This window comes from Narcine bancroftii, chromosome 2 (genome assembly GCF_036971445.1).
Source record: "Narcine bancroftii isolate sNarBan1 chromosome 2, sNarBan1.hap1, whole genome shotgun sequence".
Classification (NCBI taxonomy): domain Eukaryota; kingdom Metazoa; phylum Chordata; class Chondrichthyes; order Torpediniformes; family Narcinidae; genus Narcine; species Narcine bancroftii.
Window position 1 is genome coordinate 224,838,809 of NC_091470.1, and position 22,100 is coordinate 224,860,908.

General features: G+C 38.9%; 1 protein-coding gene across 5 annotated transcripts in view; it reads left to right on the forward strand.

Annotated features, from left to right (window-relative positions):
• The first annotated feature begins 289 nt into the window (after window positions 1–289).
• Window positions 290–22,100, forward strand: part of rttn (rotatin) — a 397,420-nt gene continuing 375,609 nt past the window's right edge. For all 5 annotated transcript variants that reach the window (XR_011352026.1, XR_011352027.1, XM_069920391.1 and 2 more), the window contains exons 1-3: window positions 290–366; window positions 8,204–8,391; window positions 10,162–10,357. Coding sequence is in view for 3 of the 5 variants with exons in the window: in XM_069920391.1 (XP_069776492.1) it covers window positions 336–366; window positions 8,204–8,391; window positions 10,162–10,357 (415 nt within the window). In the remaining 2 variants the exon portion in view is untranslated. The remainder of the gene's footprint in view (window positions 367–8,203; window positions 8,392–10,161; window positions 10,358–22,100) is intronic.

Below are 22,100 nucleotides of genomic sequence, written 5' to 3' on the forward strand. Positions count from 1 at the left end.
CAGCCCGTCCCCCCACCTCCCCCGTGTCCCCCCGCCTCCCACCCAGGCTCTCCACCCCGTCGCCCTCCCGCGCTCCGGCCCGCCATCCCCGCTCCATCCCCTCTGCCGGGGGATTTGGGTCCATAACGCCCTGGTCCCCAGTGGGAACGCGCAAAGGGTTCCGTGCAACCCCAGTGACCGTGGGCCGCCCGCCCGCTTCCGCGGCTCTGGGGGAGATCGAAGACGGCGGGACCGCGCCGACGGAACCGTTGTGGGGGCGGACGGTGACCCGGACGGATCCGGCGGACGGACCGGCGCCAGGGTTGAACGGTGCCTGGGAGCTGCAACGGCTGCCAATGGATTTGTCGGGGCTCATCACTAAACTAGGTACAGGGTGGGCTCAAGGCGGGGGCGGCGGGGAGGGGAGAGGAATTGTTCTGGGCTCGGAGGAGGAGGAAAGTCCCCCCTCCCTCCCGGTCCCGCTTCCCCACCCCACCCCACCCCACCGCACCCACGTCTCGTCCTGCTTCTACCCCCTACCTTCACCCCCATTTAGGCTGCGGCGAGTCCCGCCTATCCCATCCATCTCTGGTTTGGGCGCAGGGTGCCCAATCGTCCACCCCACCGTCCCCCATGTCTAGGTGTAGTCTCTCTCTCTCTCTCTCTCTCTTTCTCACTATCTATACAGCACAGGGGCAGGGTCTCCCTGTGCCTGATCACCCTGTGCCTGATCACCCTGTGCCTGATCACCCTGTGCCTGATCACCCTGTGCCTGATCACCCTGTGCCTGATCACCCTGTGCCTGATCACCCTGTGCCTGATCACCCTGTGCCTGATCACCCTGTGCCTGATCACCCTGTGCCTGATCACCCTGTGCCTGATCACCCTGTGCCTGATCACCCTGTGCCTGATCACCCTGTGCCTGAACAGGGCCAGAACTTAACCAGTGGTTTTCAAACTTTTTTTCCCCTTACATACCACCTGAAGTAATTGCTGTTGCCATGGGTGCTCTGTGGTTAGTAAGGTGGTTGGTATGTGAGTGGAAAGGGAAGGTTGAGAATCACGATTAATGAAATCTGCTTGAGAAAAGTTGTTATGATTAAAACTTTCGAAAACCACTAATTGCTAATCCATCTGAAGAGTTCACACAGAAATGTCACCTAATTTGTTTGCCCAAATACTTACAATATTGAATTGTTTGACTGCCCACAAAACTAAGATCTTTGAGCTTGTGTGGCCCTGTGACATCGCACCAGATCCTTGCAGTATGTGATCCCATGCCATAGCAATGATCAGCATTAACTCGCTGTTGTGCATTGGAATGTTTGGTTGCCGCACAGATGGTCCCTGTGTGAAATCCTGTGTTGGATTGATAGACTGCTCCTCTATGACAGTGAGTGTTGGTGGACAGACATTCTGCCCCTCTGTGTGTGTTGGTTTGCAGTAGAGTCTGTTGCTCTTTGATGGTGTTTGTTGGGTTGTAGCCAAGTCTGTTGATGTGTGATAGTGTGTGCCGGGTTGTAGCAGCATCTATCTGTGTGATGGTGCGTGTTGAGTGGTAACAGCATTTGTCTGTGTGTGACAGTGTGTGTTAGGTTGTACCACAGTCTCTCTGAGACAGTGTGTGCTGGCTTGAAGCAGCATCTCAGTGATGGTGTGTGCTGGGTTGTCACAGAGTGTCTCTGTGATGGTGTGTGTTGTGCTGCAGCAGAGAATATTGATGTGTTGGGTTGCAGCAGATTCTGCTGTGTGATGGTATGCTGGGTTGCAGCAGTCTTTGTGTGATGGTGTGTGTTGGGTTGTAGCAGCTTCTGTGTTTGGTGTTCGGCTGTAACAGTCTGTCTGTGTGACGGTGTTGCTTTGTAGCAGAATCTGTCACTGCGATGGAGTGTGTTGAGTTGTAGCCGAATCTGTCGCTGTGTGACGGTGTGTTGGGTTGTAGCAGAGTCTGTCTCGATGGTACGTGTTAGATGGTAGCAGTATCTGTCTTTGAGATGATGTGAACTGGGTTATAAGCAACATCTGTCTCTGTGATGGTGTATGTTAGGTTGTAGCAGAGTCTGTCTCTGTGTGACTGTGTGTTGGGTTGTAGTGGAGTCTCTGTATGTGATGGTGTGTGTTGGGTTGTAGTGGAGTCTCTGTATGTGATGGTGTGTGTTGGGTTGTAGCACAGTCTGTCTTTGTGACAGTGTGTGTTTGGTTGTAGCAGAATCTATCATTCTGTGACAGTGTGTGCCACTAATTTGGGCTAATTGAAAACTGTTGTCAGTATCCCAGCCTGGTTTTCCATTGACGTTTCTGAGGTTTGCTCAAGGTGTAGCAAGACCATATGTTATTTGTCAATATTACATAGTTTGGAAACTCTGAATTGGAACTTGTAGACTGAATTTAGTTACCACGTTAATGTTCTGAATTCTATCAATTTCTCCCTTCTATTGTTTCTTCCTGTGACATAATTTATGAGGTCCTCGGGGCTCCAAAACCCAGCAGCAATAGAAATTCATCAAGACAATGGTTATTTAAACAAAAGTTGCCTTTAATTTTCTTTAAACACGAAAACAGGATTAAACTTTAATTTATTTCTATCAACTTAACTTAACCCCCTTCTAATTCTAAGTGCACATGTATGTAATGTGTATATGTTCAGGAAAGTCCTTTGCTTTAATAGTCCAATCATTCACTTCTCACTTCTCCAAGTTTACCAATAACAGGCAATTCTTATACTGTGCACAGAATTTAATATTTATGAAGTTTCACCAGGCTTTGGTGCTTGAAAGGTAAATGGTTACTGCTTAGGAAGGTTCTAGTTGGTTTCAGAGAGAGATTTGTTGCTCGTGGGACACAAACAAACTGATTTCCCATGATCAGTACTTCAGTGTCTTGCCGAAGAAACTTGCCCCTTTGTGGGTTTTCTAAATGATAACCTCTTCTTCCAGGTCACCACAGAGTTCCTCTTGTTTCCCTTATTTCAGGAGAAACACTCTAGCCAGTCATTTTTTCTTACAAGGGTTTTTCAACAGGCTCAACTCGCAACCTGTCTTCAAAATGGGGCTTTCCATAAGCTTCCAAAAGCCACTGTAGAAGTCAGTTTGTTCTCCCCCTCTCTCCCCCTCTCTCCCCCTCTCTCCCCCCTCTCTCCCCCTCTCTCCCTCTCTCTCTCCCCCTCCCTCCCTCTTGCAGGGCTAACCCAATCCTTGAAAGATCTTTATCAGCACTTTGAGCCTGGACTGTTTACTTGCACCTGCTTTTGAAAATACCTTTCAAAGCACTTCATTGTCTTTGCAAAGGTACACAGTGCCTCAATGTCTCACTTTCAGCAAAGCTCTTGCATTTTAAAGGAGATGTCTTTTGTGAAGTGTTACTCTGTTTGTGAAGTGACTTACATACTAACCCCCCACAATCTATCTTTTTAAAAAGACATATTAATATATAATAAATATAACATACCCCGTAACAGGACAATTACCTGTTAAGTCATTAAGCTATAATTATTCACTTCCAGAGGTGGTATTTGAGCACTTCATCCAAAAGGCAGGTGTAATTAGTTCATGATTAGTTAATATGCATTTATATTTTTAAAATTTAAATTTAGACATACGGCGCCGTAACAGGCCCTTCAAACCCATGAGCCTGTGGTGCAGAAATATCCCAATTAACCTGCAACCCCTGTATGTTTTGAAAGATGGTAGGAAACCAGAGCATCCGAAGGAAATCCACACAGAAATGGAGACAGCGTACACGCTCTTTACAGATTATGCTGGTTTTTAACCCGGGTCCATGGTGCTGTAATAGCTTTGTGCTAACTGTGCCAAAACATGACCAGTTTCTATAACAATTTCAGACTTAATTACTTATAACAGCTACAAATTCATGGCAAGATGAGTAAATATGTATTACCGTATATTCTGGTATATAAGTCAGATAAGGTGGGTCACCATTTTCAGCCTCATTTTCATGGTCTTATCATATATCGGGCATATAAGATGACCCACCCCCCCCCCCCCCCAATGTTCTGCAAGGCATATGCCAGAGATTGGTGTTTGGGTCTCCAAGCAGTAACCCAAATTTTGTTACAACCCCCGCAAATGCCAAGTAACAAATCAATTAAGCAAGCAAGCAATTACAATAATAGTTTAAAAAAAACTTTTGCTTCTGGGTGGGAAGATGCCAAACAGAGCTGTGTCCAAGTCTTCAGCATCGGTCGCAGCCAGACTTGGTGACGACAACTCCATTCCCATCATTGGGTGCGGTGCCGTCCACCACAAAAAAAAGTTGCCTTGCTGACCAAGTGTGCTCAATGCAGGATCCATTGCTACAAGTCGGCTTGGGAGACACTAGTTCCCATGCAGGAGTGAGGACCTCGGGCTCTACAATTGTAAAATGTCTGGGTGGATTATGACGACAGTGGGGAGGTATAGTGGAGCGACGGCAGTGGGGAGGTGTTTTCGGGTCATATTATACACTGAATCTATGTCAAACAGGTTTTTTGGGTTGAATTTAAGGTCTCTGTTTTGTATCTGGCGTATAAGACGACCCTTTGAGGGTTTCATGGGTCGACTTATACGCTGAAATATATGGTACTTAGTTTATTGATATCTTTATGAATAATTCTATTTCTCTGCTGACTATCGAAGGAATATTTGCTTAATTTCATGTGCCTAACTCTTGAGCTTTCTAGTTTTCACTATATTTGTTCAGGTTTCATTTTATTTTGGTCCTCCCATTTGAGTCCGCACTTCAATATCCTGTTTAACCTTGAGCAGAGCTTCAGTCCATATCTTGTACATTGTTCGGGCTGCTCAGTCCAACTTTGTTTTATCATTTTCATCTGCTCGTGCTTTTGATGCTGTGATGTGTATTTACTCAAAAGTTCCTCATCTTTCCTTCATCTTTCCAAGGCTGGATAAACTTCAATTCTTTTAAAGCTCTGCCACTTGCCTTCCTGCCATCCATTGAGTTTCACTTTATCAGAATTCTTGACTTTTATTGATTTTTTTTCATGAATTCAGACAAAGATTCTTTGTTGTCATCCAAATTCAAGATTTCACCTGATGATCCCGATTTTGTACCCTGCTTTTGCCTTGTCATTCAGACCTTCGACTCCATTTGGAACTCACTATGTACTCCCATTTTTGTGGCCTGGACTTTAACTCTTTTAACCTTGCTGCAACTCCTTGCTTTAAAGCCTCAAAATTAATTACCATGTCTTTTGTCATTTCTGAAATCTCCCTTTTTATTGGTAATGTTTTCCCCTGAAGGTCAAGTCAAAGTTTATCAAATTGCAGCATCTATATACAGGTAAATGTAAATTGTTTCAAAGAGAGATTAAAGTCTATTATTCAATTAACACCTATTGTCAGTTGGTCTGTTCTTTTACCCCTGAAGCCTTTTAATTCAGGTGGCTGTCTGCTTTTTACTCTTACCTGGAAGAAAGGCCCGTAACGTTGGTTATGTATCTTTACCTCCTGTGGATGCTGCGAGACCTGCTGCGTTCCTCCAATATTTTTGTGTTTTCTCTAAAATCACAGCACCTGCAGACTTTTGTGTTTCACTTTACACAGATATGGCACAAAGAAGTTGATGCATGTGCTGGCAGGCATCACAAACTTGAATAGGCAGGTGCTTTAACATTAGCAGACCTTCAATACATTAACAACTGTATGAGGAGAAATGTTTATTTTAAAAAATGTTTTAAATTAAAAAAAATCAAATGCTGAAAAAAAAGATTATTTTGAACTGTACACAATATAAAAGATTTGATGGGATTCACTCTTAGGTTTAAAATCTATTATTAGCTTTTTTGTGAAATGTGGTGGTGGTGGTTCAAGCCTGTCTGCACTCATCTGGGCCAAATATCAGGAGCTGAATTCACTTGTCCCATACACCCATGGGTTCAGTGACAAAGCCTCAGTCATGAGTTTCTTTCAGCCAGCATGATCCGAAGCCCCGATCTCTAAGATATGTCAATGTGAAACAAATTCAGTGGTATACTTTCCCCTTGTCTCTGATCATTGGAGATGTGATTAATTATATATTGATAAAATATATTAGGTTGAAAACATCATAGAAACATTAAACAATAATGACCCAATGAAACATTATTGTAAACTTGTACAGTAAAACCCTTGGTATCCTGTACCTCTGGGGATAAATGTATTTTGTGGTTGCCTGAGACTTGCTCTTAAAATGCCTAATACACCCTCATTTAGAATAAAGAGTTCAAAAGACAAATATTATACTGTACTTACACTAAACGAACTTCACTTGCATTTTACTTTATGTTCAGTCACATTCTTTGAAAACATTTAGCCATCGCCACATCTGCAGGTTCCTTCCCCTCCATGGGGCCACCTGAATGACGAACAATAACATTAGATAATTAACACCCCCCCCTCCCACCAAGTTTACAGGTAAAGCCTCTGACTGGAGTGAATAACTAAACAGGGATAAGAGAGTCACCCCAATGGTGAGTACCATCTACCAGCTCTTCTCCCTGGTCAACACCTTTTTATTCAAATATAACTTTATTCAAACAGTGGCTATGAGCAAAGAATGACCAAGGTATTCAGCTGGCTGAATATTTGATCTCCTCTTCACCAAAGATTTATGTATTACTTCAGAGAACATTTACAATTTTAAACTTGCATTTTTTAACCTATTATTATTATTTTTTTATTTTAAATTTAAAAAATGTATTTTCCTTTTTTATTTTTGCTGGTTTCTTGAGGCTGTTTCCAGATACTGGGGTTTTACTGTAATTACATTTCTTCTGTAGACCAAAAGTTTGATTGATAACTGTTGGCTAGGTTTGACTTGGTGTGTGATTGAAGCTATTCCTCGCAATACTGTACAATCCCAGCCGTACTAAGTCATGTTGTTGGAATCATAAAACAATTGAGCTCTACAGCACAGAAAACAGGCCATTTGGCCCTTCTCGACTATGTTGAAACCTCATTCAGCTAGTCAAAATGGAGTCGAGTAACATGTTAAATTTACATCCTCCCTGGGTCCAGGTCTCCATGTTTACCAGTTTGGACTTTGTGGGAACAATTAAACACTAGTTGTTTTCTTCAGAACAACTAGTTATAACCAGGAAGATGCAATTCAATAGGATTTTTGTAAGGCAGAAAATTTACTCTTTCCTTCCTGCTACATTGATTGACCCACATTTTATATAATGCAGATATCCATTTCTAAGCTTTGTGGCATGGTCTTGCCTAGGTGTTCTGGTAGCTAAGCTTTTAGCATTGTAAAGATAGATCAATATTGGTAAAGTTCTACTTTTATTTATAAAGATACTGACTGCTGGCAGTTATGTTTGAATGTTTCAACTTGTGTTCTAAACTGGTGGTTTGCAAACTGCCCCCCCACCCCAAAAAAAACCTCACATTCCACCTGAAGCAATCCTTATGCCTTAAGTGCTCTGTGATTAGTAAGGTGGTATGTGAGTAGAAAGAAAAAGGTTTGGAAAAACCACTGTTTTAATCATACCTAATTGACTCATTATGTGCATGGTTTCATAACTCCAAAGGAAATGGGCCAATGACAATTTTTGTCAAGCAAAATATTTCAGTAACAATTGGGTCCAGAGCAGTGATTCTCAACTTTCCCTTCCCAGTTATATACCACCTTAAGCAATCTCTTATCAGTCACAGAGCACTTATGGCGTAGGGATTACTTAAAGTGGAATGTGAGTTTAGTGGGGTAGTTTGAAAATCACTATTCTAAACTGAAATGCTTGGGTCCTGCAATGGAGATCCAATTAACTGGGGGTGTAATATTCAGTTCTTTGTGATTGAAATTGACTCTGGGATGTGGCTGTGTCATGAGCTAAGTTTTATTGAGCTTCATTTACACCCTATCCCTGCTCCCCTCTCTAATTTCAATTTCCTGATTTGATATTGCACACTCATTTCCTGCCAAGACAAATGACTATTTTTGTGTGTCACATCTGTGTATTTATTTGGGCTCTATCTTGTTATGTAATGTTAGTGGTTTGGTTCCCGAATCCATTGGAAATTACAGGTAGCAGCTCCCACATCCACTTGAATTAAGGATTGTTTACTGGTACTCTATGGATATAGAAATGGAAGGGAGCGCAGCACTCCCCTTTTATTTTATCCCTGCATCTTAAAAAGTTGATACCTCGCATGCTACCACCTTAAATGATCATCTAGAAACAATTGATCAAAATAGATCTCAACTTTTACTCTCCTTTATGTAGGTCATCAGCTGGTGGAAATAAGAGTTCGAGCCCTGAAGAATATTTTGTGCAAAATTGATCATGGATTGATTTCTATCGTTGATTTGGCACAAGAAAAGAGCCTTTTTTTTCGACTATTTGAATGGTTCAATTTCCAGTGTGTGCCAATGCAAGGCGATGTGCTCAAACTATGTGGTCGACTTGTGAAGGTAAGTTATTTGTGTGAGGTGAATCATTGGAGAAGAATCGCTTAAATTTGTTAGATATTTGGAAGTAGAATGAATGCAGTTTTCCTTTAGTTGGTAACTATAAATGGAATTATGGAATAACGAGGCAAAGAAAATGACCCTGGCAACGTGCTTAATGTCGACCCTTCCTATCTGTTGCTGTAAGCTTGCTGAGTTGTGCTGTCGGTGAAATAGATTTTATGGTATGATTTACAATGTTTTGAATTGTTGTTTGGATGAAACCCCATGATGAACTGCAGTTAAAACTGGATTAATTTGCAAGACCTTCAGTATCAATTTTCTTGGTGAGTACACACGAATTATCAGCAAATCTGCATCATTTGTCAGGGGTGTAATGGCTGAATATGCATTTGCCATGTTAAGTAGTTAGAGATTTAATAGCAGTTACTGCTCACTTCCAGCCAGAGTTCATGTCGTTCTCTTTTCTCCTCATAATGAGTGAATATGAAAAGAACATGACTGCAGCTTCAGTACTTGTTTATCTTTTGCTTATTGTAGAAGTAAAATTTGAATTTTTCATCTATCTATTTTGAAGACCAGCAAGACCATGAAAAACTAGGAAAGCAAAATGTTCACTTCCCTTTATCTGGCATCTCTTTGATCTCAAAGTGTCTCAAGTGTATCAAGGCCAACAAGATGTTATAGATTATTTTTGCTGCAAAAATATAGGGAAATGCCACAGCTAAGTTTTACACATTCACTTCAACAAACAATAATGAGTCTAATGATCAGAAAAATAAATTTTAATGCTTTTGTTTAAGCGTACAACAAAATTAAGGGCAACAGAAATAGGCCATTACAGCCTCTCAAGCCTAACCTTCTGTCAAATAAAATCAGGTCTCAGGATATTGTTTATTCCAGCTAATTTCATGCCTCCTGATTCCTTTGATGTCCAGAAATGCATTTTCAGCCTTGAGTATGTTCAGTGATTGAGCACCCACAGTTCACTTGAGGTACTGAATTCCAAAGATTTACACATTTATGAATATAGAAATGTTATTATTTCCTTATCCTGGGGCCAACCTGGAGCTTAGATTCAGATATCCTAGCTTTTTATTATCAGCCAAATCAATCCATTTCATTGACTGAAAAATTGCACCTTGTCATTTCAGCATTAAATTTTCAATTTGGATAATGCTTTGGATCTCTGAAGGGAGGTTTGAAACTCTGACCTCCTAAAATGAGAGTGCAGATACCAAGCCAAGGCTGACCTCTACCAGAAAGGGTTCAGGGTGTCAGAAATATGGAGAATTGTATTTTTCAAAATTGTGTCATTAAGACAACAATTGCAGCATTGACTGCTCTGCCAACTAGAACAAATAAGCTAAAATAACTTTTTTTAAGCATATCGTAAAACTTGGGTATAATATAATATTTTAAAGCTGGTGCACATGATGTTGGAAGCAAGCCCTGATGTAGTCAAGGTGAAGTTCCTGGCTGGGCACCTTTGCTGTTACCTTGTAAAATTCTGTCATGTAATATTTTAGTCAAGTTAATTTAGGTTGTAATTACAAAACGAGGAAGAATAAGACCTAAAATTTGAAAATTTTAAAAAAGTTATAAATGCTGGAAACACTTAGCAGATTAGGCAACATCTGTGGATGTTGCCTGACCTGAAACATCAACTCTTGTTCCTCTTTCTACAGTGGCTGCCTGACTTGCCGAATGTTTTCATGGAACAAAGCCTACATTGTCAATCTAACATCTATTTTTCATTTTTTGGCTTAAAAGTATTCATCGGTGGCTCAAATATTTCGAGAAATTGGAGCTTTGGAATTTCTAGCGCAACTGCGAGCCAATGTGGAGCCAAATCTTCAGGTTTGCATTGATGAGATTATGGATGATCTGCTTAAACTGCCTGATACATTTGTGGATGTTGGATCAGCTATTGCTTATCAGTCGCAGCCTTTAAAATCCTCCGACAAAGGTAATTGGTGCAGGTTAATATTAAAGTTATGACATCTTGTACAGAGAGTGAGCATCATGTTAATTTGGTACATGGTTTTCAGCATTTTAAATATTTTAATTCTCTGTGTATGGGCCTTGAAATCATGTTTGATTGAGGTCAACTTTCATTTTTTTTTTAACTTTATTTATTCATTCAAAAAACAAATAATATATGACATATACAGCAATTAAACATGAATTTTTTTTATATATATTTATATTAAAAAAGAGAAAAAAAAGAAAAGATTCCCCCCCACAGCCAACTCTCCTAAGGAGAGCCATAAAAAAAGAAAAAAGGAAAGAATATTAAAAAAAAGTGAAATATACATATTAAAATCTAATCAATATAAATTCAAATGTAAATATTCTGAGTATAACAGCCACTTATTAATAAAAAATTATAATTATCATGCGAAACATATGTAATTTTTTCCATTATTAAACAATATTTCATCTCATTATGCCATCTATTAATATCAATCATATTTGAATCTTTCCACGTATTAGCAATACATTTTTTCGCTATGGATAAAGCTAAATATACAAAAGCAAGCTGAAACTTATCTAATCCCAAGCCTTTCAGAGGTTGCAAACAACCCAATAAAAATACTGTTGGATCTAAACCTATTTTAATCTTATACCGATATTCTAAAAACGATTGAATTTTCTTCCAAAAAGATTGTATATGTATACTTGACCAAACAGCATGAAAAAAGTTCCAACCGTATCACCACATCTAAAACACAAATCTAATTCATTAAAACCATATTTTTTTAAATTTTTCAGGTGTCAAATATAATTGATGTAAAAAATTGTAATTAATCATTGCATAACGTGCGTTTATCAATCTAGTTACATTATCATAACAAATACCTAACCAATTCTCTTCAGAAAAAGTAAAACCAATATCTGCTCCCCATTTAATTTTAGATCTATCCCAACCCTTTTTATCCATACCATCCTGTAATATTTGATACATAAATGAAATATAACCCTTCTCTGGTACCTTCATGAGAGAAGTCTCAAATATAGTCATTTTAGGTAAAATCATATCTCTACCAAACATACATTTTACCAAAGATCAAATTTGATAATAAAGAAATAAAGAATTCTTATCATTACCAAAATCTTCCCTCATCTGATTAAAAGATAAAAACTTACCCTCTTTAAAACAATCTCCCAAATCTTTCACACCTTTATATCTCCAATGCAATAAACTTTGATTATGCATTGAAAAAGAAATAAGTTGATGATAATACAATGGAGTCAAAGCCAATAATTTACCCCTAGAAACTATCATTTTATTTTTCTTTATCCATAACTTTATTAAATGTTTTAGTATAGGCACATTATATTGTTGTAACAAATTCATATTCCACTTAATCAAAAATTGATGTATTTCAAATTCAGAAATACTTGCCATCTCAATTTTAGCCCAACTAGGAAGCTGTACCAAATCCATCAATGAACTAATATATTTAAGTTGGGCTGCCTCATAATAATTTTGAAAATGTGGTAAACGTAATCCCCCTAACTCATATTTTCAAGTTAATTTATTCAAAGCTACTCTCGAAAATTTACCCCTCCATAAAAACTCCCTAACCATTTTATTTAAATCTCGAAAAAATTTTTTATCAAGTAAATACGGAATAGATTGAAACGAATATTGTATAGGCGGAAAGATATACATCTTAATTGTATTTATCCTTCCCATTAAATTAAATCAGTTTTAATTTTTTTCATTAACAGAGCATAATTTAAATTATATAAAGATTGATAATTAACATTCAAAATTATACCCAGATATTTAATTCGATCAGTCCACTTCAAATTAATAATATTCTTATAAACTGAATAATCTCCTTCACTTACCGGTAATATTTCACTTTTTTCCCAATTAACCTTATATCCAGAAAGACGTCCATATTGTATTAAACATTCTTTCAAATGCAAAAGTGACTGAGCTGGATTTGTTAAATACATTAATACGTCATCAGCAAATAAATTAATTTTATATTCCTCATCTAAAACTTTCATACCTTGTATCTCTGTATTTTGTCTTATCAACTGTGCTAAAGGTTCAATCACTAACGCAAACAAAGTTGGTGATAAAGGACAACCTTGACGAGTTGATTGAGTTAACTTAAAAGATTTTGAAATCAAACCATTCGTCAATACTCTAGCTACTGGTTTACTATATAGAGCCCTAATCCAACCAATAAAAGAAGGACCAAACTTAAATTTCTCCAAAACTTTAAACAAAAAATTCCATTCAACTCTATCAAATGCTTTTTCTACATCTAAGGCTATCACCATCGGATGATCTAAAGATTGTCGAAATCTATTAATCAAACTAATCACTTGCAAAATATTATCTGAAGCATATCTATTCTTTATAAAACCTGTTTGATCAATATGAATCAACTTTGGTAAAAATGTAGCCAATCTATTCGCTAATACTTTAGCTATTATTTTATAATCTACATTTAACAACGAAAATGGTCTTTATGAAGATACCTTCAAAGGATTTCTATCTTTTTTAGGAATTACTGTATTTAAAGCACTAGAACAAGACTCAGGTAATTCATAGTATTCTCAAACTTGATGTAATACATCCCCAAACACTGTAGGTAAATCATCATAAAAAAATTTATAAAATTCAACCGAAAATCCATCATCACCAGGTGATTTACCATTTCCAGCATAGTCATTTTAATTTCTGAATCAGTAAATGGTTCTTCTAACTCCTGTATATCTCCATCCTCTAATATTGATAAATTCAACTGTGATTTAAAAAAAAACAATCGATCCAGTTTCTTGTTTTCCTTCAAATGTATATAACTTTTTATAAAATGAATATAATTCATCATTAATCTCACGAGGTTTACAAGTAATAAGAGAATTCCATCTAACAGCATTAATAATCCTTGATATCTGTTCTTTCTTTAATTGCCACGCTAATACCTTGTGTGCTTTCTCTCCCCATTCGTAATACCGTTGCTTAGACCTATTAATCACACATTCAAATTGATAAGATTGCAAAGTATTATATTTCAATTTCAGCCTAGATAATTCTATTTTCTGATTTTATGTATCATCTTTCTGAAATTCCTTTTCTAACTTGTCGATCTGTTTCTCTAATTCAAAACTCTGATTTAATCGATTCTTTTTATTTTAGAAGTTTAACTAATTATTTGTCCTCTCAAATAGGCTTTCATAGCATCCTATAAAACAAACTTACTTTGAACAGATTTAGAATTTTCTTTAAAAAAAATTAATTTGTTTTTTCAAAAAATCAATAAATTCCGTATTTTTTTAACATCATTGTATTAAATCTCCAATGATAAGCTATTTGAATTTTCTCAGAAGTTTCATATGTAAAATATAACAGAGAATGATCTGAAATCACCCTACTTTTATATTCCACTTGTATTTTCCCTTGTAAATGTGCCGATACTAAAAAGAAGTCAATTCTTGATAACGATTCATGTCTAGATGAATAAAAGGAAAAATCTTTCTCTGTCGGATTAAGACATCTCCAAATATCTACTAAATTAAGATCTTTCATCAACGCTTGGACCTGGACTGCCATCTTGGATTTTTTAACTTTCTTCGGAGATTTATCTAATAAAGGTTCCAAAACACAATTAAAATCACCACAAACTAAAATATTATCATTAGCTTGACCCAAACATAAAAATGCATCTGAAATAAATACTTCATCATCTGCATTTGGAGCATAAATATTAAGTAAAGTCCAAGATTCACTAAAAATCTTACAATTCAATTTAACAATACATCCTGCCTATTCCTCCATTGATTGTAATTCAAAAGATAAATTTTTAGGTATCAAAATTGCTACACCGTTAGCTCTAGAATTAAATGAAGAAAAATATACATGCCCAACCCAATCCCTTTTTAATTTCACACTTTCCTTCACATTCAAATGTGTTTCTTTTAAAAAGGCAATATCAATTTTCATTTTCTTAATATACGCCAAGACTCACTTTTGTTTAATCGCACTATTTAAACCTCAAACATTAAAAGTAGCAAACCTCAACTTCAACGTATCTACTATTATTACTAAATATCAATAATATCTTTATATAAAAACTCAAATCAATGTATATAGGCCGTCCAATAAAAAAAATCACAAATTAAAAACTAAGAAAAAAGTAAAAAAATACAATAAAACCCCACCCCCCAAAAAAAATTACCACAAGGTAGTAATCCCCTAAACAAAAATTGAGTGTGGATAACCCACCAGTGTCTGATGACTAGTAAAGAACTTAGTGCAAATCTCTCCCTCCCCAGCCAAACAATCAGTAACATCCAAGTATCATAATAACAAAAGAAAAAATAAAATAAGAAAATTGTTCTTTTCATTCAAAATACTCCAATCTCAAAAATCCCATTTCGGAAGGAGGTAGACTCTTTCCATTCCCATTTTTCCCATTTCTGCCATTTCTTCCGTTTCCAGACTACCAAATTTTTCTTTAGGAGATAATGGTGGGCTACGTCTTTGTCCTCTTATGTCTGGCAATGAGTCAGCAAAAATCATTGCTTCACAATCAGTTTCAAAAAACCGAAATTGATAGTTTCCGTAAAAGACCTTCAACACTGCAGGGTAATGAAAAGCAGACGCCACAAGACTTTAACTGGATTAAATCGACGTCGATGTTGAATGACATCTTGACTCAGATCAGGATAAAAAAAGACTCTACTATTCTGAATCAATAATGGGGTTTGTCGTTGTCTCGCATTTTGTACTGCAAGTCGAAGTATTGCTTCTCTATCCAAATAACTCAGACATCGAATTATTACCGGTCTCGGTGGTTGACCAGCTGAGGGTATTCTTAAAGCTCTATGGGCTCTTTCCAGTGCCGATCCCCCAGAGGACAATTCTTGCCCTAATATTTGTGGAATCCAGTCTTTAAAGAAACGAAGAGGGTCTTGTCCTTCTGTACCTTCTGGCAAACCAACAATTTTCACATTATTCCTTCTGCTTTGATTTTCCAAATAATCTATTTTTCTTTCTAGCTCCTTCTCACGATCTCCTAATTCTATGACTGATTTTTCCACCTTCAACACTTTTTCTGTGTTAGAAGTCACGTAATTTACAGTCCAAAAAAGCAGCCTGAAATTTTTTAAATTCTTCAAAAGATGCATCCACACGTGTCTTAACTATATTTAACTCTGAACTTATACCAGCATTTATTTGAACCATCTCATTCATTAGAGATGTCAACATAGGTTGAATAACTGCATTTAATTGCATACATTGTGAATCCGTGAATCTCAGCTCTGCTCTCTCTGACATGGTGGCAGAACAAGGTAACTGCAGCTCCTGCAATTCAACAGAAGGCATTTTAAAAGTTTTACTGCGGATCTGGACTCCTAGCGACGGCACCCTGACTTCTTCAGGGAGTCGCCACTGGTCTCCCCCAGCATCTTGTTGTTTTCTCATCCATTCGCGAAGAAAAACGATTTCTTCAGATTGTAATGCTGCCTGATGCATTTCCTTTTCAGCCTCCACAGGCGATCTTTGGAATTTAGGCAATGAAGAAATTGAGCCTGGGGCTATTTCAGGTTGTCTAGGCCCCAGATCTTCAGCACTTCGAAAATGTATCTTCTTTTGAACTTGAGATTTAGTCTTTTTACCATTAGTGGCTATAATAATTCCTTAACACTTTAAACTAAAATTTAAAAAGTTTAAACTTGGAAACAAAGGGTTAAAAAATGGGTATTTAAAAGTCTGGCCAGAGAGGTCTAGACTGTACGCCATCTTGCCATGCCTCCGAACTTTCATTAATTCTTCCATCATTTATCATGGAGCAATCAATTTATCCCAGCAAGCATTCCATAGAATCGTATCGTATGCAACAGACACTTTGGTCCAACTGTTCTTGTTGCCAGATTGGCTCATCGTATTTGCCTGCATTTGATCCATATCCTTCTTATCTGTATATCTGTCCAAAGGTCTTTTACACATTATAATGCAGTAATTCTTGAGTTATAGAAGATTTATGCCTGCAACAATATTTTCTCACAATTGCGCAACAACCAGGCCACCATCTGTTTAAACCCGTGCACCCAAAACTCCTCCAACAAAACTTCATTCATAGTTTGACCAATGTAATTTATTCCTGTAAGGGATACAGAAAGTGGATCCTTCACCTCTCCCTTAAAGTTCTCTTTAACTCAGAGGAGATGTTCTTAGTTATTAGACTAAATTCCTGATTAAGGATTAGGGTTGATGCCGATTCTCCAGTTCCAGATAATGACACCACAGCTGCAGCAGCCTCTACAGACCGTGATGGTACCGAAACGGTCTAAGCGGAGTGCAGTGCTCAATCTTTAAAGGATGAAGATTGGATCTTAGCGCTGTAGAGACAGGAAGCTGAGAAGAAACGCAAAGTAAGGTGGAAGAAGTGGCATGGCCTGGTCTTGTTGGGCCTCTGCTGTGGGGATGAGCCTTCTGGATGTCAGGGTGCTGCCGGTGGCCGAGAAGGATACACTGGTAAAAGGAAAGCAAGAGACAAAATTGATCCCTTAGAGAATCAGAGCGGAAAACTGTGTGTGGAGCCTAGAGAAATGGGGGAGATATTGAACAGTTTCTTTTCTTCGGTATTCACCAAGGAGAAGGATATTGGGATATGTGAGATAAAAAATGCAAATTGGGTAAATATGGAGAATATAGTGATTATGAAAGATGTAGTGTTAGGGCTTTTGAGGAATATAAAGGTGGATAAGTCTCCGGGACCAGACGGGATCTTCCCCAGGACATTGAGAGAAGGAGGAAATAGCAGAGGCTCTGACGGTAATTTTCCAAATGTCATTAGAGATGGGGATAGTGCCGGAGGATTGGCGTATTGCGCATGTGGTTCCGTTATTTAAAAAGGGTTCAAGGAGGAAGCCTGGCAATTATCGACCTGTAAGTTTGACGTCTGTGGTAGGTAAATTAATGGAGAAAGTTCTTGGAGATAGCACTTATAAATATCTGGATAGACAGGGTCTGATCAGGAGCACTCAACACGGATTTGTGGGCGGAAGGTCCTGTTTGACCAATCTGATTGAATTTTTTGAAGAGGTGACTAGGAATGTGGATGAGGGTAGCGCGGTGGATGTTGTCTATATGGACTTCATTAAGGCCTTCGATAAGGTACCACATGGAAGGTTAGTTAGGAAGGTGCAGTCTTTAGGTATAAATTTTGAGATAGTCAAATGGATTGAGCATTGGCTGAAAGGGAGAGGCCAGAGAGTGGTGGTGGAAAATTGTCTGTCAGGTTAGAGGCTGGTGACCAGTGGTGTGCCTCAGGGATCTGTATTGGGCCCATTGTTGTTCGTTATATACATTAATGATCTAGATGATGGGGTGGTGAATTGGATTAGTAAATATGCAGACGATACTAGTGGATAATGAAGAAGGTTTTCAAGGATTGCAGAGGGATTTGGGCTGCTTAGAAAAGTGGGCTGAAAAATGGCAGATGGAATTTAATGCTGATAAGTGTGAGGTGCTTCATTTTGGTAAGAAGAATCAGAACAGGACATACGTAGTAAATGGGAGAGCATTGATGAATACAGAAGAGCAGAAGGATTTAGGAGTAACGGTACATCGTTCCCTGAAGGTATAAACTCATGTGAATAGGGTGGTGAAGAAGGCTTTTAGTATGCTGGCCTTTATCAATCATTGCATGGAATATAGGAGTTGGGAAGTGATGTTGAGATTGTATAAGGCGTTGGTGCGGCCTAATTTAGGCAGTTCTGGCCGCCTAATTATAGGAAGGATATAAACAGAGTGGAGAGAGTGCAGAGAAGATTTACCAGAATGTTACCTGGGTTTAAGCATCTAGAGTACAGGGAGAGATTGGGCAGATTAGGTCTTTATTCTTTGGAGCGTAGAAGGTTGAGAGGGGATTTGATAGAGGTATTTAAGATTATGAAAGGGATAGACAGAGTGGATGTGGATAGACTATTTCCGTTAAGTGTAGGAGAGATTGAAACAAGAGGACATAAGTTAAGAGTTAAGGGGCAGAGGTTTAGAGGTAACATGAGGGGGAACTTCTTTACTCAGAGAGTGGTAGCGGTGTGCAACGAGCTTCCGGGAGAAATAGTGGTGGCAGAGTCAATTTTATTATTTAAGAAAAAGCTGGACAGGTATATGGATGAGAAGAAGGTGGAGGGTTATGGTCATTGTGCAGGTAAGTGGGACTAGAGAGGAGTGTTTGGTTCGGTGCGGACTAGAAGGGCCTAATGGCCTGTTTCCGTGCTGTAATTGTTATATAATATATATTATATGTTATGCGCTGGGTCTGTGGAGATGTGACAGGGTGTTCAGAGCAGGCGGCATATGCTTGGCTGGCTGTTTTGTGGAGGAGGTGTCCAGGAGCCTGGAGTGGCAGTGTCGTGTGTTTGGCCGGGAGGTTCAAGAGGCTGTTCCATCTCGGAGCGTGGGGCCCTGTGGTGGGTGGTGAGGTCGGAGAGGAGGCCATGGGGAGGGAGGGGGAGTCTCTCTACCATTATTGCTAAAGTTGACGGGCCTGTATGGACTTGTGAACTATGTGGTGGTTCATCTTTTCAAGTCACTTGGACTATTTAAAATTTAAAATTGATTGTCTCCACTGTGCTTATTGTCTAGTTTTTCATTTTTTACCATATTGTTTGCACTTTTTTTATTCACTGTGTACTATTTTGAAGGTGTGTTTTAGTCTTGTGTAGTTTTTAACTTTTCTTTTGTCTGGAGTAGAAATGGCGTCTTGTGTTGTGAAATGGTGTCTTGGGTAATCGTGGTTATGTGGGTAGCTTTGTGGTTTCTGGAGAACATAATTTTGTATTTAACTGTGTACTGGTTTTAAATGACAAGCGACACAACATGAAAGATTTTTCATTGCAGAAGCAGGGAAGTGTATTTTTCGGCCACAATTGCATTTTTTTTAAAAAACTGCCACTGCTTGAATAGCTTTGTAATTTGCAGCTGCAGTCCCATTCCCATCCTTCCTACCTTCTCCAAAAGGGACAAGTATTTTGTTTCCAGTAAAATCAAAACGCTGGAGAAACTCAGCAGGTCAAATGGTGTCCTTTATGTAGCAAGGCTAAAAATACATAACTGATGTTTAGGGCTAGGCATGGAAAAATGTCGGCAGGTGTCTGAAAGTATCTTGTTTCTGTTGGATGTAGTCAAGGACTGAGGCTCTTGCACCATGAAATTGTGGCTTCTCGCATTTCCTTTACTTGACCACCAACTAAATCTAAGCTGCTATTTCACCTAAAGACTGTAGAGGTTTCCTATATCAAGTTTCCAACATGACACCCCTCTTCCTTAGTGAATTGCAGTGTCTAAAAATCATATTCTAGGTCAACGATACAAAACTGAAATTCATTTATTTAAGTAGCTTTACTAAATAATTTGGTGTTGTTATGCCTCTACCAGCAGCAATTGAAAGACATAAACAGATGGGTTAAGTTTAACTAAAATTTATTAACAATTGTCAATAATATAATTATCTAATAAACTCAACATCCAAGCATAAGCCTTAATGGCAACTATACACCAACAATGGATATTTATAGTGTGTATTGTTAGGTCTGCTTTGTTCAAGAATGAGTGAGTCAGACACCAGACTGAGTCGAAATCAAGGTTCTTTATTACCGGATTGTAACACTTACAACTAACAGTGTTAGTTGGAGAAGGCGCATTTTCCCAATATCAGCAAGTGGTGTTTTTTTTATACCCCAGGACACGCACTTAGTAAATTATCATACCATGACATTGTCCAATGAATAAGCTGTTGCTATCCTTCTCTGTTAGTCTGCTGCACATCATTCTTGTTAGTGCAAAGCTTATCTTGAGTGTACAAGGTCACATCTGCATTCTGTTACTCCTTAGTACTGGGTGACTCCTTCTCCGGTCCCATCTCATGATGTTTTTACCTTACAGTATGTCGAAAAAATACTCAGACCTTGACAGTCTAAGCCCAAAATAAACTCCCAAAACAAAATCCCCAAGTCAGTCTCATCAAATAAGTCAGTGAAAAGAATCTGGTCTCCAGGCTTTTATGTCTTACTTCAGTTGTACACAGGTCTTTGAGTTGAATGTGGAGAGAGATGACTGTTGTCACTGAGCAGATTTATGAGCTTGGCAGTTTATCACGTGGTAACGATCATCTTTAGTTTTCTCACAAGGGAGTTTCTCACAGTGACCTCCTAGTCACTAGCACAAAGTCCACACCTCTTTGGGCTTGCACCATGTGACCCCAGTCACATGAAGTCTTCTCCACCAAAACCCTACCTTGGGTTATGCCAAGTGACTTTTGTCACACAAAGTCCTCTTTCTCAACGGGACTAGAGAAACACAGGTCAGACACACCCTCTGGGAATCAGGGTGTAAAATCTGCTGTGAGAACAGCAGTGCTGGAACCCGCAAACAGAGCAGCTCAGCCTCCTTCCTGCCTTTTAGCTGGAGCTATCAGGTGAACACACTGACAGTTCATCCATCAGTGCGCTGGACAGTTAACTGCTGCAGCACATGTGTACGGCAGGAGGAAAGAGGTGGACAGCAGCCGGCATGCTCTCAGCGAGCTCACCGATTTCAGCACGTGGCTCTCTCGCTCCACGGAGCTGTTCATTCTCTCAGCTGGCTGCTTCGGCGCTCCACACAGCACCTGCTCCTTTCTCCCGCTTCACAGTCACTGTCCTTGCTCAGAAATAACACTGTCCATAGTTCATAACAGTATTCCAATTTTTTGGTCTTGCTTTCTGTACCACCCTCTTCACTTCTGTCAGTATTTAATATCACACCAGTAAAACTTGCAATTAGATCCTGAGATATGTGACTTTATTCCTTTGTAACTGAATCCTCTGTTTCCTTAGACCCAAATTTTTGCAGATTAGCAATGTCACTTCCTCCTTTCTGTCCATCAACGTGGAGACTTCAAGGACCCGTGTCTAGCCAAGTTCAGCTCCAATGCAATCTACAGATTTGCTGATTTTGGCATTGTCATTGGCAGAAATTAGGTAACAACGAATCAGAATATAGAGGAAGATTGAGAATCTGGTTGGGTGGTGGCAGAGCACCAAGCTTGGCCTCAACGACAGTAAGGCCAAGGATATTTTTGCAAGGTGGGGGCTGAGGAACAAAGTATCAGTTTTCATTGGTAGGACGACTGTGGAGAAAGTTAGCACCTTCAAGCTCCTGATAGTCTATTATCGGAGGAACCTTTCCTGGAGGCACCACATCAAAGCAAATGTGAAGGTGCACCAAAGTACTTTCTAAGAAGTCTGAGGAGATTTGGCATATTGTCAAATACTCTATCAAATTTCTCTAAGTGTTCTGTGGAAAATATACTTGTTGCATCCCGGCCAGGTTTGGAAATTTGAGGGCTGAGGGATGCAGAAGACTGCAGGAAGTGGCCAGCATAGCCAAACCTGACCTTCCCTCTATTATTGACACCTACGTGAGATGCTGCTGCTCCCATCACACTGGACACGCCTCTCCTCACTGCAGCCTGCAAGAAGAAAGCACAGAAGTGTGAAGTCCAGCACCTATGGGTTCAGGAACTCTTTTTTTCCTAACAGCTATCAGGGTCTTGAATTTCCTCTTGCTTCCCTACCCTGTGCTAGAAACTATTAATGGAGTACCAAAAAGTCAGTCTGCACGATTTGAAAAGTCCCCTTTTTTCTTGCATTAAGAACAACTATGAATATTTATTGATCTATCCTTTTAT